The sequence below is a fragment of the Nicotiana tomentosiformis genome, chromosome 3 (assembly GCF_000390325.3).
Source record: "Nicotiana tomentosiformis chromosome 3, ASM39032v3, whole genome shotgun sequence".
NCBI classification, from domain to species: Eukaryota; Viridiplantae; Streptophyta; class Magnoliopsida; order Solanales; family Solanaceae; genus Nicotiana; species Nicotiana tomentosiformis.
Window position 1 is genome coordinate 20,622,863 of NC_090814.1, and position 27,270 is coordinate 20,650,132.

The window sequence follows — 27,270 nt, forward strand, 5'->3', positions numbered from 1 at the left end:
TTATTAAATGTATTGTTCTGGTCTTTCATAGAGATGCATTAGTTTTATTTGATCGGGGTTCTATTTATTTGTATGTGTTATCCTATTATAGCCGAGGGTCTATCGAAAACAACCTCTCTACCTCTGCAGGAAGGGGTAAGGTCTGCGTACACACTACCCTCCCCAGACCCCACTTGTGGGATTATACTGGGATTGTTGTTATTGTTGTTGTTGTTGTTGTTGAGTCATCCTATTTTACTTCATATATGGATATGTCTCATGATTCTTTGGACACTCCTCTTTATGTGTCTACACCTGTTAGGAATTCTATTATGGTGGACCATGTCTATCATTCTTGTTTGGTCAGTGTTGGGGGCTACGAGACTAGGGTTGATCTTCTGTTGTTTAATACAGTAGATTTCAATGAGAATTTGGATATGGATTGGTTATATCCGTATCATGCTATTCTTGATTGTCACGCTAAGACCGTGACATTGGCTATGTCGGGGTTACTGATATAGGAGTGGAGAGGTTCCTTTGGTCACATTCCTAGTAGGGTGGTGTGTTTTTTGAAGGCTCAACAGATGGTTGAGAGGGGTGCTTGGCGTACTTAGCTTTTCTTAGAGATGTGAGTACTGATATACCCACGATTGATTCACTCCCAGTGGTGAGGGAGTTTTCAGACATTATCCCTCCAAACTTACCGGGCATGCCACCCAATAAGGATATTGATTTTGGTAATGACCTGATACCAGGCACTCAGCCCATATCTATTCCACCATACCGCATGACTCCAATAGAGTTCAAAGAACTAAAGGAATAGTTACATGAATTGCTAGATAAGGGTTTTACTAGGCCGAGTGTGTCACCTTGGGGTGCTCTGGTTCTATTGGTGAAGAATAAAGACGGTTCCATGAGGATGTGCATTGAGTACATGCAATTAAACAAGGCTACTATCAAGAACAAGTATCCACTGCCGCATATTGATGATTATTTGATCAGCTTCAGGGTGCTAGGGTATTCTCAAAGATTGACTTAAGATCTTGGTACCATTAGTTGAAGATCAAGGCTTTAGATATTCCTAAGATGACTTTCAGGACTCGTTATGGGCATTATGAGTTCTTGGTGTTGCCTTTTGGGCTGACCAACGACCTAATAACTTTCATGCACTTGATGAACAACGTGTTTCAGCCTTATCTTTATTCCTTCGTCCTTATGTTTATTGATGATATATTGGTGCATTCTCGCAGCCGGGAGGAGCATGAGCAGCATTTGAGGATCGTGCTCAAGACAATGAGGGAAAAGAAACTCTATGTTAATTTCTTCAATTGCGAGTTTTGGTCAGACTCGGTGGCACTCTTGGGTCACGTGGTGTCTAGTGAGGGGATTAAGGTGGATCTGAAGATGATTGAGGTAGTTTAGAGTTGGACCAAACCTTTTACCTCAACTAAGATCAGGAGTTTTCTAGGTTTAGCTGGGTATTATTGCCGCTTCGTGAAGGGTTTCTCATCTATTATAGCTCCATTGCCCAGGTTGACTCAGAAGGGTTTCCCATTCAAGTGGTCTGATGAGTGTGAGGAAAGCTTTCAGAAGCTCAAGACTGCCTTGACTACAATTCTAGTTCTAGTTTTGCCTTCGGCATTGGGTTCATATACAATCTATCGTGATGCTTAACAGATTGGCACTGGGTATGTATTGCTGCAAGATGGTAGGGTGATTGCCTATGCTTTGCGTTAGTTGAAGTTCCATGAGAAGAACTACCCAATGAATAATTTGGAGCTAGCAACTATTGTATACACACTTGAGATTTAGAAGCACTACTTATGTGTCGTGTTTTGTGAGATTTGTATGGATCACCAAAGTTTTCAACACCTATTCAAGCAGAAGGATTTGAACTTAAGACAATGGAGGTGGTTGGAGCTATTGAAAGACTATTCTTTATCATCTCGGGAAAGCCAACATGGTGGCCGATGCCTTGAATAGGAAGGCAGAGAGTATGGGGAGTCTTTCTTTTATTCCAACTGGGGAGAGATCATTAGCTTTGGATATTCAATCTTTGGCTAACAGGTTTACGTGGTTGGATATTTAGTAGCCTAGCAGAGTTCTTGCTTGTGTTATATCACAATCTACCTTGTTTGAGCGCATCAAGGCACGCTAGTATGATGATCCCCACTTGCTTGTTCTTAAGGACACAGTGCAACACAGTGATGCTAAGGAGGTGAATATTGGTAATGATGGGGTATTTAGGCTTCAAGGTCGGATTTGTGTTCCTAATATAGATGACTTGAGAGAGTTGATTCTTTAAGAGGCTCATAGTTCTCAGTATTCCATTCACCCAGGTTCTACGAAGATGTACCGTAATTTGAGGAAGCATTATTGGTGGCGGAGGATGAAGAAAGACACTATTGAGTATGTTGCACGGTGTTTGAACTGTCAGCAGGTCAAGTATGAGAATCAAAGACTTGGTGGTTTGCTTTAGAGACTAGATATAGCAGATTAGAAGTGGAAGCGTATCACTATGGATTTTGTGGTTGGGCTGCCACAGACCGTGAGGATATTTGATGTTGTGAGGGTCATTGTGGATAGACTAATCAAGTCTACACACTTCATTCCAGCCAAGACTACCTACACTTAAGAGAAGCTAGCTCAAAGTTATCTTAGAGAGATTGTTCGCCTGCATGGTGTGCCCGTGTCTATTATCATGGATTGAGGCACTTAGCTTACATCGCATTTTTGGAGAGCCATACAGCACGACTTGCGCACATAGGTTGAGGTAAGTAGAGATTTTTATCCCCAGACGGACGGGCTGTCCGAGCATACTATTAGATCTTGGAGGACAAGTTGTAAACTTGTGTCATTGATTTTGAGGTCCAGTGGGATCAGTTTCTACCGTTAGTAGAGTTTGCCTACAATAACAACTACCAGTCGAGTACCCAGATGGCTCCTTATGAGGCCTTATATGGGAGGCGATGTCGTTCTCCGATTGGTTGAATTGAGCCAGAGAAGGCTAGGTTGTTGGGCACTGATCTAGTTTTTTATGCTTTTGATAAGGCGGAGTTGATTCAGGAGCGGCTTTGCATAACACAGTCCAGGCAAAATAGTTATGCTGATAGGAAGGCTCGTGATGTGTCATTCATGGTGGGTGAGAGGATTCTACTCAGAGTTTCACCCATGAAGGGTGCGATGAGATTTGGGAAGAAGGACAAGTTGAGCCCTCGATATATTGGTCCTTTCAAGGTGTTGGAGAGAGTTGGTGAGGTGGACTACAAACTTACTTTGCCACCCAGCTTATCGGGAATTCATCTGGTGTTTCATGTTTCCATGGTTTGGAAGTATTATGAGGATACGTCACATGTGTTGGATTTCAGCTCGAAGCAGTTGCACAAGGATTTGACTTATAATGAGGAGCCGGTGGCCATTTTAGATAGGCAGGTTTGCAAGTTAAGATCGAAGAATATTGCATTAGTGAAGGTTCAATAGAGAGGTCAACCGGCCGAGGAGGTGACTTGGGAGACTGGGCATGATATGCGGAGTAGATATTCTTATATTTTTGATACCTTAGGTATGATTCTAAACTCATTCGAGGATGAATATTTGTTTAATAGGAGGAGAATGTAACGACCCGACCGGTCGTTTTGTGTATTGGAACTGTGCTTTCCTATTTGATGTTCCCCGTATGTGTATTTTGTTGTTATGTGACTTTCGGGGATGGTTGATTTTGTTTCGAGAAGGTTTCAGATTGAATTGGAACACTTCTTTCCTTGTTTGGAGGCTTAAGTTAGAAGTATTGACTAAATTTGACTTTTATGTATTTGACCTCGGATCAAAGTTTTGATGGTTCCGTTAGGTCTGAATGGTGATTTTGGACTTAGGAGTATGTCCGAATTTGGATTTGGAAGTTCCAAGGTCGATTTGGCTCTTATTGACGAAAGCTTGCAATTTGAAAGTTTAGAAGTTCATAGCTTTGACCCATAGTTGACTTCGTTGTTATCAATGTCCGTTTGGGATTCAAAGACTTGGGATAAGTTTGTATGGCGATTTATGATTTTTATGTAAAATTTGGGGTCATTTCGAGCCATTTAAGCATGTTTGGCATAAGTTTGACATTTGAATATTTGATTAGTTCATAAGGCTTGAATTGAGGTGCGATTCATAGTTTTGATGTTATTTGGTGTGATTTGGGACCTCGAGTAGGTCTGTATTATTGTTTGGGACTGATTGATGTGATTAGAGGGGTTCCGGCTGCCTTAGGTAAGTTTCAGATGAGTTTTCCATCATTTTGACCTTGTTTGGCATTTATGTTCTGATGTTTTCGCATCTGCAAGGTTTGGTCCGTAGATGCGAGTAGAAGATGCGGAGTTAGTGGGAGGCAGCTTGTTTCATAGATGCGAAGGACTTTGCGCAAATATGGTGGCCCAAGTGCGCTTTCTTGACCGCAGAAGCGGAATGTGGTCCGCATATGCGGATGGTCGGCAGTTAGTGGAACTTGCAGAAGCGAGCTTTTGCCGCAAAAGCGACGTCGCAAAAGCGGTAGATTGGCCGCAAAAGCGAAAGTGCTAAGGCAGAATATATTTTGGGCGAGGATTTAGTTTCAAGTGTTCTTGACTCCTATTTGATTATTATTCATGATTCCATCCTATAATTTGGCTTTTGATTTGAATCTAAATGAGGAAAAATTAGGGGTTCTGGGAAAACTTTTCTAAAGTGAAAAATAGGGATTTGAACATTGATTCGGAGTCGGATTTGGATGAAACTTATATATATGGACTCGTATTAGAATGGGTGTTCGAGATTTGTCAGTTTTTTGAGTTTTGGGGTGCGAGCCCGGGGTTGACCTTTTGGGCTGACTTTGTATATTTGTAAAATGATCACAACTTTAATGTTTGGTGTATTTTCCTACATCATTATTTGATGTTATTGAGTTATTTTTGGCTAGATTTGACCCGTTCAGAGGTTGATTCGAGAGGCAAGAGCTTTTTAGAGTATTGATTTGGCTTGTATGAGGTAAGTATCTTGTCTAACCTTGTGGGAGGGGGGAAGGAGGGGGGAGGGGGGGATAACCCTTAGGATTTGGCCTTAATGGCCTATTTGGGTTATGTGAAAAGCGATGTGTACGCAAGGTGACGAGCGTATACATGAGTGCTATGTGTGGCTTATGTCCGGATTAGACTTTAGGCTATTAATATGCCTTAATTTGAGGATGTATTGTATATGAAACATGCTTAATCGCTTGGTGGCTATGTGAACATGATCACTACACTTGTTTTAGCCATAGTAATATATTTTTTTTGATAAATACCAATCCACATTTTTACTATCTTCATATCTTTGTGCACCTTGTTGATAAATTATGAACTCATATCCTTGATAAAACTTTGACATTATTGTTTTTATTGTCACATATGGACATGTTGAGCAAATTGTTTGGGTGTTGACACGAGGTTTTTTTCATGCGATTGTGTTTGTGATTTTGTCAAGGCAAAGCGATACGGGTGGATATTGTGATTTTGTCATGGAGGAGCGATACGGGTGGCAATTGTGATTTTGTCAAGGTAGAGCGATACGGGTGGCTATTGTAATTTTGTCAGAGCGGAGAGATACTGGTGGCTATTGTGTTTTTGTCAGGGTGGAGCGATACCAGTGACTATTGTGATTTTGTCAGGGCAGAGCATTACAGGTGTCTATTGTGATTGGGATAAAAATATGAGCACGAGGTATAATATGCGTATGTTTCTATTTGATGACTTACTGTTGAAGCTGAGCCTTTACTTGCAATGAATTGTTATCACTTGTTCTGATGAGATTATTGTTATTGTTTTTCTGCTATACTTTCTGCTGTCAGTCTTAGATATATTGCACAGGTTGTTTGACTAGAGAGTATCACATGTCTTGAACCTCATCACTACTTCACCGAGGTTAGTCTTGATACTTACTAGGTACTGATCGTGGTGCACTCATACTATACTTTCGCACATTTTTGTGCAGATCTTGGTGTTGGAGGCAGCGGACCTAGGTAGTGAGAGCTTGCTTTGACCGTGGGGATTCAAGGTAGAGCTGCATCGACCGTCGAAGTCCCTTGGAGTCCTATCCTTACATTGATACTGCCATTTTTATATCCGAACAATATTGTATTATGAGATATTCTTATATATTCAGTTAGAGCTCGTGACTTTATATTACCTAGTTCTGGAAAGTTATGTTGAGTATTGCCAATCTAGCCTGTATTGATTCTATTTTTGATTTTATATTAACTCTATGTCCTGTTATATCATGTTCTATCTATTTAAATATTATTAAGTGATCCTCTTACCTAATTTTAGAGACTAGGTGCCATCACGACCCCTATGGTGGGATTTGGGTCGTGACATCGTCATCAATTCCTCCATCGCGTTCGCAGAAAACCCATCTCATTTGTGGAGAAAAAATCTTGCCCCAGCCAAATCCTTCATCGCGTTCGCAGGACCTCTTTCGCGTAGAACAAAAATTCACAACCCAATTTCTTTATCACGAATGCAAGCCATGCACCGCGTTCACGAAGCACAAAACTAGCACCAGCAAAATTTGCATTATTCAACTTTGTTCAAGGTGGTCCGAAACTCAACCGAGCCTCCTGGGACCCCGCCGAACATTCCCACAAGTCTACAAACACAATCCAGACTTATCCAAGGTTTCAAAACACATACAGAAGCATCACATCTGCATGTTGAACTATCTTAAGTTCTTTAATATTTATACTTACACCAAGCGTTCCATTCATACTTAGATACATCGGATCTCAACCAAACCTTGCACACAAGTTATATTCAAAAAAATGAATCTATCCATAGTCTAGGAACAACAATCGGAATCCGATTATCCCAAAGTCAACTGTCGGTCAAACTTATGAACTCTTCAATTTATCAAATTTCCAACTTCCGGCAAATAGAGTTAAAATATTCTAGGAACATCCAAAACCAAATCCGAACATATGTTCAAGACCTAAAAATCACCATACAGACCTATTGGAACCTTCAACTAACCAATTCGAGGTCGTTTACACAAAAGTCAAACCTTGGTCAACTCTTACAATTTAAGGCTTCCAAAATAAAACCAGGTGTTCCAAATCACTCCCGAACCCCTCGTAGATCAAAACCAGCCACACTCGCAAGTTGTAATGCATCATATAAAGCTAATCAAGGTCTCAAAATCACAAAATGGATTGCTAGAGTTCAAAATGGTTGTGTCGTTACATCTTGAGTACCTTAAGATACCCTCTAGATCCTCTTTACAATTTTCATATGTGACTCATTAAAATTTGACTGGAACCTGGAACAAAGACCAACACTAAACGCAATATCATGCATGCCAACATTAAGATACAAGAGAGAGCCAATCATACCCTATACTTCTTTTCTTCTACCGATGGACCTGGTTCGTCCAAATCTAACACAGTACCATTGGTGATAGGAGTATCAATTCTCTTAGCACTATCCATTTCAAGCAGTTCCTTGAGAAAATTATGCTAATTAATTATTGTACCATTAGGAGTTTCCTTGATTTTCAAGCCAAGAAAGAAATGTACGTCCTATCAAACTTATCTCAAATTCAGTTCCCATCAATTTTACAAACTCATTACAAAAGACTTATTAACAGAACCAAAATGATATCATAAATATAAACTTGAACAATCAACAAGTTTATACCTTTTTACTTTTAGAAATAGATTGTTGTTAATTTTACCTCTTGTGAACCCATTTTCAAGAAAGAATTTTGACAATCTTTTGTACCATGCCCTAGGTGATTGCGTCTACCCATATAATGCCTTATCTAGTTTGTAGACATGATCAATGAACTCATGACTTTCAAAACCTGGAGGATGACACACAAAGACTTCTTCTTTCAAATACCCATTGAGGAAGGCACTTTTAACATCTAGCCTTATTTTGTTTATAATTATATTACCTTGATCATCCAGCTTATTTCTGAAAATCCATATGGTTCCTATGACTATTCTGTCCTTCGGTGGGGTTCCAGGTTTCACTCTTTCTTCCATGCAAGATGATAAAGCTCCTCTTGCATAGCCACAATCCAAGCAACATCTTGAAGAGCCTCTTTGATGTTCTTGGGTTTAATCATGGACAAGTAGGTAGATAAATCACATAGATTTCTCACTTTGGATATCGTTGATTCCAAACCCAAAATGAGCGAGAACATTTTGAATAGGATGAGACCTTTTGTGCATCCAATTTCTTACATGTAATTCCTGAGTTCTATGTAACAACTCAGGCGATTGTTTTGAGTATTTTAGCCACATTCCCCTATTTAATGCCTCCTCTATGCTATATTGTGGTTATGTGACTTGCCGGGGTGGTTGTCTTGGGTTTCAGATATGTTTCAGAGTGAATTGGGACACTTAGTCCCAAACTTGGAAGCTTAAGTTGAAAGAATTGACCGAAGTTTGACTTTTATGTAGACGACTCCAGAATTGAGTTTTGATGGTTCTAATAGCTTCGTATGGTGATTTTGGACTTCGGAGCGTGTTCGGATATTGATTTGGAAGTTGTAGGCCGTTTTGGCTTGAATTGGAGAAAGTTAGAAAGTTGAAGGTTTGGAAAGTTAAGAAGTTAGATCGGGAGTTGACTTTATTGATATCGAGGTCGGATTCTGATTCTGGAAGTTGGAATAGGTCCATTATGTCATTTATGACTTTTGTGCAAAATTGAGATCAATCAGAGTTGGTTTGATGTCTTTGGTATTAGTTTTGGAAATTGAATGCTCATGGTTTCAATAGGTTTGGAATGGGTTGAAATTCATAGAATCGATGTTTTTTGATGTAATTTTAGGCCTCTGGTAGGTTCGTTAGGTGTTTTGGAACTTGATGGTATGTTTGGACAAGGTCCCGGGGCCCCGGGTGTGAATCAGATTGAAATCGGGTTCATTTGGGATTAGGTTGTTGACTAAAGATCTGCCGAGTCTGGTGCAATCACACCTGCGCACTTTGGGCCGCAGGTGCGGCACCACAGAAGCGTCCTCTGAGCCGCAGGTGTGGAGGGGATATGAGTAGGGATGGTATTGCAGGTGCGGACACCTGAGAGTGGGTTCGCACCCGCAGAAGCGGTTTTCCTTTTGCAGAAGCAGACTTTGGTCAGTTCCTTAAGGACCGCAGGTGAGGTCAAGCTTCCGCATAAGCGGGCTCGCAGAAGCGAGCCATGGTCCGCAAAAGTGGAAAGTTCTGGGCTTAATAAAAAGCCGCAACTGTGATGGATTTTCCGCTGGTGCAGTGCTACATAAGCGGCTGTTAGTCCGCAGATGCAGAATCGCTGGGTTGAAAAGGGGCAGATCGAGGGTTTTAATCCATTCTTCATCTTTTGAGATAGAGACCTCGATTTTTTGGGCGATTTTGGGAGAGATTTTTCTAAGCGTTGATCGGGATAAGTGATTTTAACTCAAATTTGATTATTATAAATGAATCCATCACTGTTTTTTATCATTTAATTAGTGTTTTGAGTTGGAAAAATTGGAAAATTTTCTGAACACTTCCTAAGCTATAATTTGAGTATTCGAAGGTCGATTTGAGGTCGGAATTGAATAATTTTAGTATGGTTAGACTCGTTATTGAACGGGTGTTCGGATTTTATATGTTTGGTCGAGTTCCGAGACGCAGGCTCCGGGTTGAGGTTTTGAGTTAATTTTTGATTTTCTTGAAAGATTGCAACTTTATTATCCGGAATAGTTTTCTATGGTTTGTATTTATGGTATAAAGCTATTTTGGCTAGATTCGAGCAATTTAGAGTTGGATATTCATGGAAAAGGCTTACTAGTGGATTGCGTTAGCTTGTTTGAGGTAAGTATCTTGCCTAACTTTGTATGGGTGAATTACCACTTAGGATTTGAGTTATTTTGTGTTATTTGTGGTACGTGAAAGCCATGTACGCAAGGTTACGAGTGGGTACATGGGCTATATGTCTTAATTGACTGATTTAGGTAATTAGATTCTTTCCATGCCTATAAATGAATTGTCATAACATGTTATATCTTTCATCGTTAATCTATCCTTACATGATTTATTTGACACTATTAATACTTGTCCCATCTCTTACTTGTTATTTGCCCTTACATGCTTAATAGAAGTTATTGTTTCCTTATTGCCTAGTTAATTATTTAATTATTGAGTTACCTTACTCGATGTTGTTATTTCTTGGAATATCTTATTGTTGAGTTTTGGTGTTGAAGTTGTAAAAGCCGTTTTCACTTGAGGCTAAGTTGTTAATTGTTGAGATATCATTATTGTTGAGCTATTCACCTTCTTTTGTTGTTGTCAAGATTCTTGAAAACATTGTGGTTGAGCCATGGGCTATTTGTTGTGGAAACATTGGTATTATTGATTCTTTTGGCAAGTTGTGGCATATGAGCACTTGTGGTGCGAGCTGTGATTATGTTGTGATATTGATGCACATGAAGTGGTATAAGGATAGAGATTAATGTGCATGCGGCGGCATAAGGTGAGATTTATGTGCGTGTTGCTAGTAAGTGAATTACTTGAAGCCATGCGGCGACATTAGGTGGGCTAAAGTGCATTTAGCTATTTCGGAAAAAATATTTTCAAACTATCTTAATGTTAGGCTCATACGGCGGTATAAGGAAAGATTATGATTGAAATTGTAAAAAGTGAATACGAGGCGGTACCTCGGTTGTGATTCTTGTTGATTATCTTTCATTTCCCTCACTTGTAATTGCACGCATTGTTTTCTTGATGTGTTTATTATGTGTTTCTTCTATGTTATCTTTATTACTCTAAATTCAGTTGTAGCTTATCTTGTTGTACTTCTTTATTGCCTCATTTCTCGTTTCTCTTATTACACTGTACTACACTTGTTCAACTTATTTTTCTTATCCTAGTAGGTGTCTTGACCTGGCCTCATCACTACTATACTGAGGTTAGGCTTGATACTTACTGGGTACCACTATGGTGTACTCATACTACGGTTATGCACATCTTTTTGTGTAGATCCAGGTATCTCATATCAGGCTAGGCACCAGTGAGTAGAGCATTCAGTTCGGAGACTTCAAGGTATACCTGCCCGGCGTTCGCAGGCCTTAGAGTCACCCTCCGTCCTTGTTTTTGTGTTACATACTCTTTATTTAGACAGTGATGTATTAAAGATGTTTCAATATATTCTTGTAGATCTTGTAACTGAGTCTCACCAGATTTTGGGAGTTTATTGGCATCAATATTTGTTGAGTTCTTTTATGATAACTAGTTGGTTTAAATTTGAAGTTTTATTATTATTTTCGCTATCTCTCCGTGCATGTTAGGCTTACCTAGTCTTAGAGACTATGTACCATCACGACATCCTTCGGTGGGGAATTGGGATCATGACAAGTTGGTATCAGAGCTCTAGGCTCATAAGTGTTATGAGTCATAAGCAGGTTTAGTAGAGTCTTGCGGATTGGTACATAGACATCTGTACTTATCTTCAAGAGGCTATGAAACTATTAAGAAACTTCACTTCTTTTATTCCTTATCGCGCAAATTTGTTGACTTCGAAATTCTAAATCTTTGTCCTTCTATTCTCTCACAGATGATGAGGACATGCATCGCTGGACCCGGCGATCAGACACCCGCGCCCCTGCTAGAGTTGCGAGAGGCCAGGGTGGGGAAGAGGCCGAGGAGGGGCATATGGTGCAGCTAAAGCACCTACTTGAGCTACGATAGAGGATCCACCAGTAGCTCCAGTTGGGGGGCAGACACCTGAGGCCCATGTTGCCACCCCTGCACTTCAAGATACCCTCACACAGTTCTAGAGCATGTTTGGTACTCTAGCTCAGGCGGGGTTGATTCTACTTACACCAGCCACATCTCAGGCTGGGGGACGAGCTCAGACTCCCGCCGCCCATATCCCAGAGTAGCAGGTCCCAGAGGTTATACCAGAACAACCTATTATTCCTGTTCGAGCAGCTGCACTAGCCACTATGACAGTGTAAGAGTATGCTGTCAGATTTAGTGAGTTGTCCAGACATGCACCGGGTTTGGTTTCTACAGTTAGAGAGCGAGCCTGTCGATTCATCGGGGGGCTCAACTATGGTATTAGATTCAGCATGGCTCGAGAGTTGAAGACAGATACCCATATCATCAGGTGGCAGAGATCGCGTGGAGATTGGAGGGTATGCGAGGTTACGAGAGAGAGGACAGGGAGGCCAAAAGACCTCGAGGTACTAGAGGATTTAGTGGTGACCACGCTGGAGCTATAGCCCGTCATGGAAGGGGCTACGTGAGTCGTCCAATTCGTTCAACACTTCTAGCTTCTAGTGGTGCTCCGGCTATATGCACCGACACTATCTAGTGCACCTCTGCACGGGGTGCTCTCAGCGGTCAGTCCAGCCGACCAGGCCCGAGCCAGTTTCAGTAGCCACGCCGACCAAGAGCTTTCTTTGATTGTAATGATACCCGTCATATGGTGAGGGACTGCCCTAGACTCAGAAGGGTTGCACCTCCATAGACTACTTAGGCTCCACGTATTCCACCGGGTCCACTGACTTGTCAGGCTATGGTTGCTGCTCCAGTTGCCTCTCCACCTATACAACTAGCTAGGCGTGGAGGTTAGGTGGGTAAGTGTCACCCTAAAGGGGTAGGCCATGCCATATGCTATGCTTTTTTAGGTAGGACAGAGGCAGTTGCATGAGACACAATTATCATATGTATTGTTTTGGTTTGTCATAGAGATGCATCAGTCTTATTTGATCCAGGCTCCACTTACTCATATGTATCATCTTACTTTGCTCCGTATTTGGGCATATCTCATGATTCTTTGAGTTCTCCTATGTATGTGTCCATGCCCGTGAGAGTTTCTATTGTTATGGACCGTGTGTATCGATCGTGTTTAGTTGTTATTGGTGGTTTTGAGACCAGAGTTGATCTATTATTGCTCAGTATGGTAGACTTTGATGTTAACTTTGGCATAGACTGGTTGTCGCCCTATCATACTATTCTATATTGTCACGCTAAGACACTGACATTGGCTACACCAGGTTTTCCATGGTTGGAGTAGAGGGGTACATTGGATTATGTGCCTAGCAGGGTTGTGTCCTTTCTAAAGGCTCAGCGGATGGTTACGAAAAGGTGTGATGCTTATCTAGTCTTTATGAGAGATGTCAGTATTGATACTCCTACCGTTGAGTCAGTTCCGGTAGTGAGAGTCTTACAAATGTATTTCCAACAGATTTTTCGGGCATGCCGACCGATAGAGATATCGATTTTGGTATTGACTTGTTACCAGGCACTGAACCCATTTCTATTCTACCATATTGTATGGCCTCAGCAGAGTTGAAGGAATTAAAGGAGAAATTATAAGAGATGCTTGATAAGGGTTTCATTCGGCGTAGTGTGTCACCTTCGAGTGCTCTGTTCCTATTTGTGTAGAAGAAGGATGGTTCTATGCACATGTGTATTGATTATCGGTAGTGGAACAGGGTTACAATGAAGAACAGGTACCCATTGCCATGCATTGATGACTTATTTGATTAGCTACAGGGTGCTAGAGTGTTCTCAAAGATTGATTTGTGGTCAGGGTATCATCAGCTTAAGATTCGAGATCTGGATATTCTGAAGACTACCTTTAGGACTCGGTAAGGTCACTACGAGTTCTTTGTGATGTCATTTGGGTTGACCAACGCCCCCGAAACATTTATGCACCTGATGAATAGTGTATTCTAGCCATATCTTGATTCATTCGTCATTGTGTTTATTGATGACATCTTGGTGTATTCCTACATTCGGGAGGATCATGAGAAACATTTGAGGATTGTGCTCCAAACCTTGAGAGAAAAGAAGTTGTATGCAAAATTCTCAAAGTGTGAATTCTCACTTGATTCAGTGGCATTTTTGGGTCATATGGTATCGAGTGAGGGGATTAAGGTAGATCCGAAGAAGATTGAAGTAGTTCAGAGTTGGCCCAGACCGTTTTTAGCTACTAAGATTCAGAGTTTCCTTGGGTTGGCCGGGTATTATCGCCTTTTTGTAGAGGGTTTCTCATCCATTGCTGCACCTATGACTAGATTGACCCAGAAGGGTGCTCCTTTTAGATAGTCCGAGGAGTCTGAGTAGAGATTTCAAAAGCTCAAGACTGCTTTGACTACAGCCCTAGTGTTGGTGTTGCCTACGGGTTCGAGGTCTTACACTGTGTATTGTGATGCGTCACGTATTGGCCTTGGCTCAGTGTTAATGCAGGATAGTAGGGTAATTGCCTACGTGTCTCAGCAGTTGAAGGTTCATGAGAAGAATTATCTAGTCCACAACTTGGAATTGGAAGCTATTGTTCTTGCATTGAAGATCTGGCGGTACGATTTGTACGGTGTCCCATGTAAGGTCTATACCGACCACCAGAGTCTCCAACATCAATTCAAACAGAAAGATCTTAATTTGCGGCAGTGGAGATGGTTAGAGTTTCTTAAAGACTATAATATCACTATTCTATATCATCCCAGAAAGGCCAATATGGTGGTCGATGCCTTGAGTCGAAAGGCGGAGAGTATGTGTAGTTTGGCATATCTACCGGCAGCAGAGTGGCCACTAGCAATTGATGTCAGGACTTGGCCAATCTGCTTATTAGATTGGATATTTCAAAGCCAGTCGAGTTCTTGCTTGCGTGGTCTCTCGGTCTTCGTTATATGAGCGCATCAGAGAGCGTCAGTACGACGACCTACATTTGCTTGTCCTTAAAGACATGATACAACACGGTGATGCCAAGGAGATTTTTATTAGAGATGATGGTGTTTTGCAGATGCAGGGCCGGTTATGTGTGCAAAATATCGATGGGTTATGTGAGTTGATTCTTCAAGAGGCCCACACTTTGCGGTACTCTATTCATCCGGGTGCCGCTAAGATGTATCAGGATTTGAGACAGTACTATCGGTGGAGGAGAATAAAGATAGACATAGTGGAGTATATAGCTCGGTGCCTAATTTGTCAGCAAGTGAAGTATGAGCATCAGAGGCCAGGCGGAGCTTTAGAGACTTGAGATTCCCGAGTGGGAATGGGAGTATGTTACCATTGACTTCGTTGTTGGGATCCCATGGACTCAGAAGTAATTTGATGCTATATGGGTAATTGTGGATAGGTTGACCAAGTTGGTTCATTTAATTCCGGTGGTGACTACCTATTCTTCAAAATAGCTGGCTCAGATCTATATCCGCAAGATTGTCCGACTTCATGGTGTGCTGGTATCCATCATCTCTGACCGGGGTACGTAGTTTATATCGCACTTCTGGAGAGCCGTACAATATGATTTAGGCACACGAGTTGAGTTGAGTACAACATTCCACCTGACGAATAGTCCAAGCGCACCATTTAGATATTAGAGGATATACTTTGTGCCTATGTTATGGATTTTGGGGGTTCTTGGGATCAATTCTTACCGCTTGTGGAGTTTGCCTAGTTGGGTGGTTTGAGCCAGGCCAGGCTAGATTGTTGGGAACATATTTGGTTCGAGAAGCCTTGGAGAAGGTCAAGCTGATCCAGGATTGGCTTCATACAACACAGTCTAGGTAGAAGAGTTATGTTGATCGGAAGGTTCGTGATATAGCATTTATGGTTGGAGAGCAAGTTTTCCTCTAGGTTTACCTATGAAGGGTGTGATGAGGTTTGAGAAAAAGAGAAAGTTGAGCCCTAGGTATATTGGTCCTTTTGAGATCCTGGAGAGATTTGGAGATGTGGCCTACAAGCTTGCATTGCCACCTAGTTTATCTGTAGTTTATCCGGTGTTCCATGTTTCTGTGCTCCAGAAGTATCACAGTGATCTGTCCCATATTTTAGATTTCAGCTCAGTCCAATTGGACAAGGATTTGACTTGTGTTGAGGAGCCGGTGGCCATGTTGGACAGGCAGGTCCAAAAGTTGAAGTCAAAGAAAATTGCTTTAGTAAAGGTCCAGTAGAGGGGTCAACCAGTCAAGGAGATGACTTGGGAGACCAAGCATGATATGCGTAGCTGATATCCTCATCTTTTCACCACTTTAGTTATGTCTCTATACTAGTTCGAGGACGAACATTCATTTTAAGAGGTAGAGAATGTAACGACCCGATCGGTCATTTTGAGTATTTTAGCCCATTCCCCTATTTATTGCCTCCTCTATGTTATATTGTGGTTATGTGACTTGCCGGCGTGTTTGTATTGGGTTTCAGATGAGTTTCGAAGTGAATTAGGATACTTAGTCCCAAAGTTGGAAGCTTAAGTTGAAAGGGTTAACCGAAGTTTGACTTTTATGTAAACGAATCTAGAATAGAATTTTGACGGTACTGATATCTTTGTGTGGTGATTTTGGACTTAGGAGCATGCTCGAATATTGATTTGGAGGTTCGTAGGTCGTTTTGGATTGAATTGGAGAAAGTTAGAAAGTTAAAGGTTTGGAAGGTTGAGAAGTTTGACTGAGAGTTGACTTTATTGATATCGGTGTCAGGTTCTGATTCTGGAAGTTGGAATAGGTCCATTGTATCATTTATGACTTTTGTGCAAAAGTTTAGGTCAATCGGAGTTGGTTTGATGTATTTCTGCGTTAGTTTTGGATGTTGGATGTTCATGGTTTCAATAGGTTTGAATTGGGTTGCGATTTGTAGAATCGATGTTGTTTTATGTGATTTTAGGCCTCGAGTAGGTTCGTTAGTTATTTTGTAACTTGATGGTATATTTAGACGGGGTCCCGAGGGCCTCGGGTGTGAATCAGATTGAAATCAGGTTCATTTGGACTTAGGTTGTTTGATGAAGATCTGCTGATTCTGGTGCAATCACACTTGCGCACTTTGGGACACAGGTGTGGCACCGCAGAAGCGTCCTCTGAGACGCAGTTGTGAAGGGGATCTGAGTTAGGCTGGTATCGCAGGTACGGACACATGAGCGTAAGTGCACACCCACATAAGCGGTTTTCCTTCCGTAGAAGTGGACTTTGGTCAGTTGTTGATTTTTTTGGCAAGTTGTAGCATATGGGAACTTGTGGTGAGAGTTGTGATTATGTTGTCATATTGATGCGCATGCGGCGATATAAGGATAGGGGTTAATGTGCATGCGGTGACATAATGTGAGATTTATGTGTTTGTTGCTAGTAAGGGAATTACTTGAAGCCACGCGGCGACATAAGGTGGGCTAAAGTACGTGTAGCTATTTCGGAAAAAATATTTTCAAACTATCTAAATGTAAGACTCACGCGAAGGTATAAGGAAAGATTGTGATTGAAATTGTGAAAAGTGAATACTAGGCGGTACCTCGGTTGTGATTCTTATTGATTATCTTTCATTTCCCTCACTTTTCAACTTATTTTTCTTATCCTATTAGGTGTCTTGACCTGGCCTCGTCACTACTCTACCGAGGTTAGACTTGATACTTACTGGGTACCATTATGGTATACTCATACTATACTTCTGCACATCTTTTTGTGCATATCCAGGTACCTCATATCAGGCTAGGCACGAGTGAGTAGAGCATTCAGTTCGGAGACTTCAAGGTATACCTACCCAGCGTTCGCAGGCCTCGGAGTCACCCTCTATCCTTGTTTTTCTATTGCATACTCTTTATTTAGACAGTGATGTATTAGAGATTTTTCGATATATTCTTGTAGATCTTGTAACTCCGTCTCACCAAATTTTGGGAGTTTATTGGCATCGGTATTTGTTGAGTTCTTTTATGATAGCTAGTTGGTTTAAATTTGAAGTTCTATTATTATTTCTGCTATCTCTGCATGCATGTTAGGCTTACCTAGCCTTATAGACTAGGTGCCATTATGACATCCTTCGATGGGGAATTGGGGCAGTGACATTTTATTTCCTTCATGATCAGCTGAAGAACCAAGTTCATCACTAGTAGTTGTTTCAACATCATCCTGTTCAGTTCTCCCATCCGGTGTACATTTTTCTCAACTTCCATAGAACTTGGTTCATTTACTAGCTCTATTTGTTCAACAATGTTTTCCAAACTACTTTGATATGATCCATTAGCATATTTCTAAATGAGTCCAATTTCTCCATCATTATAATCCTGCAAACTTTTCTCAATCAAGTGATTAGCTTCATAAAAAAATCAAATAGATATTTTCAACACATAAAGTTCTTTTGTTATACATTTTATAAGCCTTACTATGTGAAGAATTACCAAGGAAGACATATCACATTTGGATTAAAGCTTTCCTAGCCTCCTTTCCATTTTTATGCACAAAACACTTACAAGTGAAGTCTAGGTGAGTTAGATTTGATTTTTGGCCTTTTAGTAATTCATAACGGGTCTTCTCAAGCAAAAGTGTAATCATGCACCTATTGATTATACGATAAGCAATATTCACAACCTTAGCCCAGAAACTCTTAGGAAGACTACTAACAATTAACATAGTTCTTACCATATCTTCTGAAGTCCTATCTTTCTTTTCAATAATACCATTTTGATGGAGCCGGGGGGGGGGGGAGGGGGAGGTGGAGTTTAAATATGATGACCCGATAGGTTGTTTTGAGTACTAGCTCACTTTTCTATATTATGAGACATCCCGTAGCTTTATTTTATGATATAACTTGCATGCGTGGTCCGTGGCGTTTTTCAAAAAGCTTATATGAGAAATTTTAAGGAAAATATAATTTTCGTCTTTCAAATGCTAGAGTTGACCACGGTCAACATTTTTGATAAACGACATCGGATCGGTATTTTGATAATTTTGGTAAGTTTGTATGATGTTTGCGGACTTGTACGCATGTTTGGTTGGGGTCTCGGTGACTCGAGGGCATTTCGGCGCATTATGTAAAAGATTAGAAAAATGAATTAAGTTAAAAATCTTGAGTTTTGATGATCGATTCTTAATATTTGATGTTATTTTGATGATTTGAGTTAGCGAGCGAGTTTTTATGATATTATTACACTTGTGTAAATATTCGGATTGGATCCTGGTGTGCTCGGATAAGTTTCAGACGTGTTTTGGAATGGTTTGGATGGCTGATATAAAATCTGTTGGTGTTGATCTGCAGGTCTTGCATTTACGAGGACGTGTTCGCAAATGTGAGTTTCGATTTTCCAAATTCAAGTTCGCATTTGGGATATTGGGTTGCGAAGCAATGGTCACATCTGCGAGCAGGTGAACTTCGCTTTTGCGATCAATATGTCGCTTTTGCGTCGGGGAGGTTGGAATAGAGGGCTTCACAAATGCGAACACATGACTGCTTTTGCGATAGGTGGGACTTTGCAAATGTGAAGTTATGGGTCGCAATAGCGACAACTGAAGGCTTAGAGGTTGTTCCTTTTTGCGAGCAGTTGTTCGCTTTTGCGAACATTGCAATTGTGAACAAGAGTTTGTAATTGCGACATCTATAGCTAGGTAGAGGTTGGGAATTTCGGGACATAACTCATTTTACACCATTTTAACCCTAAACTGCATAGAGGCAATTTTTGAAGAGCAATTTCTTCCCAAAATCATTGATAAGAAACTTTAACTTATTTTCAATCAATTTTAAAAAAGAAAATCATGAATTATATCATCAAATCTATGAATTTCAAGGTAGAAATTAGGGATTTTGGGTAGAATTTAGAATTTTATAAATTTGAGATTTAGACCTAGAATTGAGGTTGGATTTCGAAATTAATCACATATCTGTGCTCGGGGTAAATGGTTAATCGGAATTTGGTCTTAATCTCGGATTCCGACCACATGGGTCGGGTTAACCTTTTGTTGACCTTTTCAATTCCGTTAAAGATTGAACCTTTTTCATTCGTGGGTTATTTATAAAACTTGTTTTGAATTATTTGAACGATATTTGGCCAGATTAGGTTGGTTTGGAGGCTTGTTCTAAAGGAAAATCCATGTTGGATTGTTGATTATGTTACGGAAAAAGGTAAGTGTCTTGGTTATTCTTGATTTGAGAGAAATAAGGTAGAATCGAGCCTTTTTGTTATGTGAACTATGTGTTAGGGGTGGCGTATATGCAAGGTGACGAATGTATATGCGTTGGCATTGGATAACCATGCGGGTACCATTTGCCTTGCTTGTACTATGTTATTTCGTATACTATGTCTTCCATTCTTTAAATATAGTGTTAATTCCTTGATTACTCGCTTTCATGTTATTTCTTATGTTGAGATTGTCGTGATATTAGGTAAGGAGATCATGGAATTTGTTGATTGGTTGCTGGCACTAAATGTTGAAAGATTCTCATATGATGAGTTGTGTTCTAACACTATTATTGAAGTTGAATTTGCTTCCCACATTGCTTGGTATTGTATTGTTGTGATTGCTCGGTAAGGAAAAGTGAAAAGCACGAAGAGTGTTTCCGTGCCTTATTTACATATTGATATTATTTCTTGAGTGAACATGAGGATAAAGCACAAAAGGTGATGTTGTGCACATGCTTCATTATTATTATCATGTGAGAATGAGAGCAAAAGTACGAAGGGGGATACCGTGTACATTATTTATTATTATTATTTTTGTGTGAGGATTAGAGTAAAAACACGAAGGGTGATGCCATGTACTTGCATTTATTTTATATGGTGACGATAAGAGTAAAAGCACGAAGGGTGATGCTGTGCAATTTGTTGATTTCATTACTTTTAATTGATATTTGGAATGTGAACTTGGATTTGTGGTTTCGTTAATTACTTTTGGAAGAGGTTAACTCCGTGATATATACTTTATGTTTCTGATTGTTGCCCCTTTCATATGTCCCTATCTCGTAGTTTACTTCTGACTCTTTACTTGTCATTTCCGTTATTTTATATATAACTGCACAGGTTTATAGTAGGTGTCTTGTCTTAGCCTTGTCAGTACCTCGTCGGGATTAGGCTTGATACTTACTGGGTATATTAGGTTGGTTGTATTTATACCACACTTCTATACTTCTTGTGTAGATCCTTACATTTGAACCAGCGATGTCCTGTGAGGTACTTAGAAGAATAACAGACGGTGATTCATGGTAGAGCTACATTCTATTCGCGGGCCTTAGAGTCACTTTTCCAGTTCCCATGTATTGTTTTTATTTTGTTTCGGACAGTGTTGTATTTTCTTTCCAAATATTGTATTAAGTACAATCTTGAATCTCACGTACTTGTGACTCCAAATCTTGGGTTATTCGTGTTATACCTTGGTTTTAGACTTATTATGGTTATCTCAGATTTGTTGTTATGTTATATTATTACTCTATTGTCATCCTTTTATAGCGGTTCTTCCTATTTATCTATTGTGTGTTGGCTTTCCTGGCAAGCATTGTTAGGCGCCATCACGACCCCGATTGGTTGGAATTTTGGGTCGTGACACCTAAGTGCAGAAAAATTATGACATATGACATGATTCACACAATATTCAAGAAATTTAGTATCTTTAAATTTAGTACCTTAATCAGATATAATTCTAGTCAATTGACTATCCATTTTTTTGTAGTTTCTTCAATAATGCAATAAAAACATCATGTGTTTTAGCCATAGAAGCAAAAATTAAGGTACATGTGAAGCTAGAATAGTCATCAATAATCATATAACAGACCTCTTTCCACCTTTGCTTTGAACCCTCATGGGACCACATAAATCCATATGCAATTATCCCAATGGTCAAGAAGTACTTACCACTTTCTTTGATTTTAAGGAAGACTTCACATGTTTACCTTTAGCACGTGCATCACAGGCTGTCTTCCTTGATCCTGAATTTTAGTAGACGAAGAACTAGGCTCTTATAGCCAGTTTGTGACTTATGGCACTGTAAAGAGCCATAATCTAAAGCATTATAACATGTTAGTGTATTCCCTGAAAGGGACATAATATCAGCATTGTAAATATTTTTGTGTCTTCCTCTAAGAATTAGACCCCCCCGATTTAAGTTTAGTGAGATTACATGCACCAGAGGTGAATTCTATCTGGTTCCCTTCATTACACATTTGAGACATACTTAGCAGATTATGTTTCAAGCCATTAACAAAGTACATATTTTTAAACTTATAGGAGTGAGATGTACCAACCTTGCTTATGCTAATAATGTCTCCTTTCTACCATTTTCATATGCCACACTCCCTCATTGAAGTATGCCGTGAGAGGTTTTTTCCTTTTACCAGCTATGTGTCGAGAGTAAGCATTATCTTAGTACCATAATATATTGCTTCGTGTCACCTTAGCCTGAAAAAAATAATTTAGTGGTTAGATTTAGGTAACCAAATAAGCTTGAGTCTCTTTCTTTGATTAAAAGGACGAATCAAATTCCTTGTTGCCCAACCTAGCAATCTAGCATTTTTCAATAAACATGGTTTAACAGTTTTAACAAACCATGTTCTATTTTTCCGTATCATCATCATCGTCATTATCATCATAAGTTTCTAATTTTTTCGTGGCCTTACAAACCAGGTCTTGCTTTGCGAGGTTCAACCAACTCACGATCCTGATATTTCTTCAACTTATAAGTCTTCAAATTTTCACTAAAATCGTCAATTGTGAGCCTCTACAATTTCTCTTACTTCTAAAATTTTTCATTCACCTTGCTTCCCAAAGAGGGAGGCATAACACTCAAAATTTTCTTTACTAGTTAATTTGTAGGAATGACTTCTCTAAGAGAGTTTAACTCATTAGTGATCACTGTGAACCAGGTATGCATCTCTTGGATTGTTTAATCCTCATTCCTCTTGAAAATTTCATATTGTCTTATAATTATTTCTATTTTGGACTATTTAAGTTAGTTCATTCCTTCATGAGCAGTTTGTAGCGCATCTCAAATTTTCTTTGCATTAGTACAACTTGTGATTCAATTGTAATCCTCTGGGTCAATCATACAGATTAAGATCATTTTGGCCTTGGTATTTTTCTGAATAGACTTCTTGTCTTCTTCATTGTACTCCTTGCTAGTCTTGGGAGTAGTTACTTCTATCTTGTCATTCTAATTCATAGGAATAGTAGGTCCTCCAAAACTACATCGCATAAATCCAAATCTTCACCCATCAGGAAGTCATGTATCCTTACTTCCACCCACCATAATACTTTTTCTTAAACAATGGTGGTTATGGTTGATTTTCCTTCTTCAATGTTTGAAGCTGCAGTCATCTTGGATCCTTTCAAGGTGTTATCCTTATGTTGAAAGAACCTCCTCGAATACTAATTGTTAATGCTCCTAAGACATAAAATCGAGATGAATTATGTCTTTCCAACTTTTGTCTATTGAAGAACTTCGTTCTTCAATCAGAATACTTCAGACCAAACTGAATGTAAAGTCCTAAATTTAAAGAACACAAATAATTTTACATGAAAAATCTCCTTGCTTAAGGGAGTAAAGATCATGACCTACTCGTGTGAGATTTTCCTCAAAACTTTACCAATAACAAGAGCGTTTTTAGGTTACAACTTAATAACCAAATGGACTATAGACTCTAGTATCTTAACTCCTACAATTAACCTACTTATAGCTGATTCTCCTAAACTATAAACTCTAGCCTAGAACTTCAAAATAAATTCCTAGAATTTGATAACGTACAAATAGACTTCTCAAACGTAAACTAGGTTACAATTAAAGAATACTGAATCAAGACTCAACAATTAAATGTAAATATCCAACCAGTCATTTTGAGTTCTAGATCCCATTTTGTAATTTGAGACCTTGATTAGGTTCATATGATATTTTATGACTTGCATGTGTGGTTGGTTGTTTCCGAGAGGTTCTAGAGTGATTTGGAGCAATTAGTCTAAACCTAGAGACTTTAAGTTAAGAGAGTTGACCAATGTCAATATTTTAGGTAAACATGCTCGAATTTATAATTTGAAGGTTCAGATAGTTTTGTATGATAACTTTTTTCTTGTACATATATTCAGATCCGATCATAGGTAGCCCAGGAAGGATTCAACGTTTTGGTTGAAAATTGGCAATTTGAAGAATGAATTTCTTGTTTTGGTTTGGATCTTGATTCTTTGATGTTACATTTCTTGAGGTGTTTTTATCCCTAGGACGAGTTTGTATAGGGGATACAAACTAGTTAGGATGATTGGACAACGTCCTGTGGTGCTCGGGTGAGTTTGGAACAAGTTTGGGCATTTTAGAACTTTGGTGATGCTCTATAGCTTCTGCAATGCGGAGGGGACTTTTGGAGTGCAGATGGCACTTCTAGAGTGCTGAGGCAATGCCTGCGGAGGAAATTTCCCAAGTGTTAGGGCAATGGGCCAAGTGCGGAGCGCAATGAGGTCCGTAATAGGAAACTGCAAATTTGTTCATCTAACTTCGTAAGCTTATATCTCCTAATCTGTAAGTTGCTAGAGTTGACAAAAGTTTGACTTTCAAGTAAACAACCTCGCATTGATGCTTTGATGGTTCCAGTAGGTTCGTATGGTATTTTGGAGTTAGGCATACGTTCAGATATGGATATTGATGTTGCTAGAAGGTTTTGGCTCTATTTGCCGAAAGTTGAAAATTTAAAAAATTGGAGAGTTAATAAGTTTGACCGATGCTTGACTTTGATATCATCAGATTCCGATTGGGTTTTCGAGACTTTGGTTAGGTTTATTTAGTTGATTGGAACTTGTATGCAAAGTTTGGTTGTGATCGGGAATATCTAAATATGATTCGGATGCGTTCGGTAAAGTTGGAATGTCCAAAAGTTAATAAAAGGATTTTGATCATCGATTCTTGGTTTTGATATTATTTGTGGTATTTCAAGTCTTTGGATAAGTTTGAATTAGGTATATGGACTTGTTGTTATGATTGGATGGGGTTTTGAGGGGCTCGGGTGAGTTTCGGACCACCCGGAGCATGTTTGTGATGGTTGATATTTTGCTGGTGTTTGGTGTTCACCGCGTTCACAAGGGATATTTCGCACCTGCGGTGAGGGATTTTTGGGCTAGGGCATTTTCTCTTCGTGTTCATGGGGGAGCCACATTTGTGTAGAATGATCTTGGTCGAGAGCCATTGGCCATTGCATTCGCGAATAGATGAGGCAGATGGCCTTCATTTTCGTGAGGCTCCTGTCGCGTTTGTGAATGAGGATATAATGACCCGATTGGTCATTTTATTTTATAGATCCCCGTTACCCTATTTAAGTCTTTCTATATGTGATTTTCCTATTTTATGACTTGCGGGGGCAGTTTGTTTAGTATTGGAAGGGTTCAGGTTGAATTATAAATACTTAGTTCCATAATAGTGGCCTACGGTGGCTAAGTTTGACATAAGTCAACACTTTGCGTAAACGATCTCGGAATCAGGATTTGAAAGTTCTAATAGGTTCGTATGGTGATTTTGGACTTGGGCGTATGTGTAGATCGAGTTTCAGGTGGACTGGGAGTGTTTCAACGCTTATTGTCAAAGTTAGAAATTTTGAAGTTTTTTCAATTTTCTTAGTTTGACTTGAAGTATACTTTGGTGTTATTGGACCCTGTTTGGCATTTCGAACCTAGAAGTAGGTTTGTTTTGTCATATCGCAATCGTGTATCAAATTTGGTGTCATTCTGAGGTTTTTAAGTATCATTCGTCACGTTCGTAGTTAGTTGGAAGAGGTTTGAAGCTTAAAAGTTGATTAATTTGGTTTTAAGGTGAGATTCTGGGTTTCAATGTTATTTTATATATTTCGAAACTTTGTGTAGGTCCGGATTATGTTTATGGACTTGTTGGAATAGTTAAACGGGGTCCCGGGTGGCACAGGTGACTATCGGACCACCCAAAACAAGGTTGAAGTTGGCAAATTTGACTGGTGTTTGGTGTGAATCGCGATCACAGAGGAAGTCTCGCGGTCTCGGAGGGCTCTGCGGGGCTGAGGATGATTTGTTCTATGCGATCGCCTAGTGGGTCGCTTATGTGTTCCTAATGTTGATGGCCTAAGGGAGACGATTCTAGAGGAGGCACATAGTTCACATTATTCCATTCATCCAGGTGTCACAAAGATGTATCGTGACCTAAGGCAGTATTACTGGTGACGGAGGTTGAAGAAGGACATAGTTGAGTATATGGTGAGATTTTTGAATTGCCAGCGGGTTAAGTACGAGCACCAGAGGCTAGATCGCTTACTTATTGTAATGACCCATTTAGTCATTTTGAGTTCTAGCACGTCATTGGGCGATTTGAGGCCTTAAGTAGCTTCACTTCAAGAATTATGACTTGTATGTGTTGTCGGAATTGAATTTTGGGAAGCTTAGAGTTGATTCGGGATAGAAAATTCTAATTTCGGAAGTGTTGAGTTTGAAGAATTGACTAAGGTTTGACTTTTGCGTAAACGACCTCCGAATCGAGATTTGAAGGTTCCAACAGGTTCGTATGATGATTTTGGTCTTAGGAGCGTGTCCGGATGTTGATTTGGAGGTCCATAGGTCATTTCGACGTCAATTGGCGAAAGTTGGAAATTAGATGATTTTTGGGAAGTTTGACTAAGAGTGGACTTTTTGATATCGGGATCGGATTCAGATTCCGGAAGCGGGAATACGCCCGTAATGTTAATTATTACTTGTGTGCAAAATTTGAGGTCAATCGGACTTGATTTGATATGTTTCGGCGTCGAATGTAGAAGTTTGAAGTTCTAAAGTTCATTAAGCTTGAATAAGGGTGCGATTCGTGGTTTTAGCATTGTTTGATGTGATTTGAAGCCTCGACTAAGTTCGTATTGTGTTTTAGGACTAGTTGGTAGGTTTGGTTGAGGTCCCAGGGAACTCGGGGTGATTTCGGATGGTTAGCAGATCAAGTTGAAGCTTAAGAATGGCTGAAGTGCACCAGTTCTGGTGCAATCGCACATGCGCAAGTTTGACCGCAGGTGCGTGACCGCAGAAGCGAGGAAATAGTCGCAGGTGCGGTTTGGGTGAAGCTGGGAAGTAATCGCAGGTGCGGTTTGGGTGAAGCTGGGAAGTAATCATAGGTGCGAAGGGTTGTCCGCACCTGCTGAGGTCGCAGATGTGGAGAGGTGTGGCAGGTGCAAGGTTGGGAGAGGAAGCCTAGGGGCGCAGATGCGGAAGTATATCCGCAGATGCGGATGCGCATTTGCGCATGAGAGACCACAGATGCGGAAGTGGGCTAGAGGTTCTGGATCGCAGAAGCAGGACCACAAATACGGTCAAGTGATCCGCAGAAGCGAAAGGACTAGGAAGATTATATTAATTCGAGGGTTCGTGATTTTATAACTTTTGGACATTTCAAGCTCGGGCAAAAGTGATTTTAGAGAGGATTTTCAAGGGATTTCTTGAGGTAAGCCACTTGTGAACATTTTTATTCAATAATCTTGTTTCCCCATTGAATTTCCCACCTAGTTTGTGTGTATTTAAGATGGTATTTGGGAGTTTGAGGCTAGGAATTTGGAGTGTTTAATTTTGGAATGTGAGTGGCGAGTTGGTGTCGGCTTTGAGTAATTTTGGTATGGGT

At 40.0% G+C, this 27,270-nt stretch overlaps 1 protein-coding gene across 1 annotated transcript; it reads left to right on the top strand.

Moving 5' to 3' along the window:
* Nucleotides 1–245: 245 nt before the first annotated feature.
* LOC138907465 (uncharacterized) lies at nucleotides 246–15,888 on the top strand. The gene is made up of 9 exons (XM_070198063.1): nucleotides 246–424; nucleotides 1,230–1,392; nucleotides 1,480–1,599; nucleotides 2,168–2,218; nucleotides 3,031–3,411; nucleotides 7,993–8,100; nucleotides 14,186–14,323; nucleotides 14,568–14,778; nucleotides 15,572–15,888. Exons 1-9 carry the CDS (start codon nucleotides 246–248, stop codon nucleotides 15,886–15,888), a joined length of 1,668 nt encoding a protein of 555 aa, XP_070054164.1.
* The last annotated feature ends 11,382 nt before the right edge of the window (nucleotides 15,889–27,270 follow it).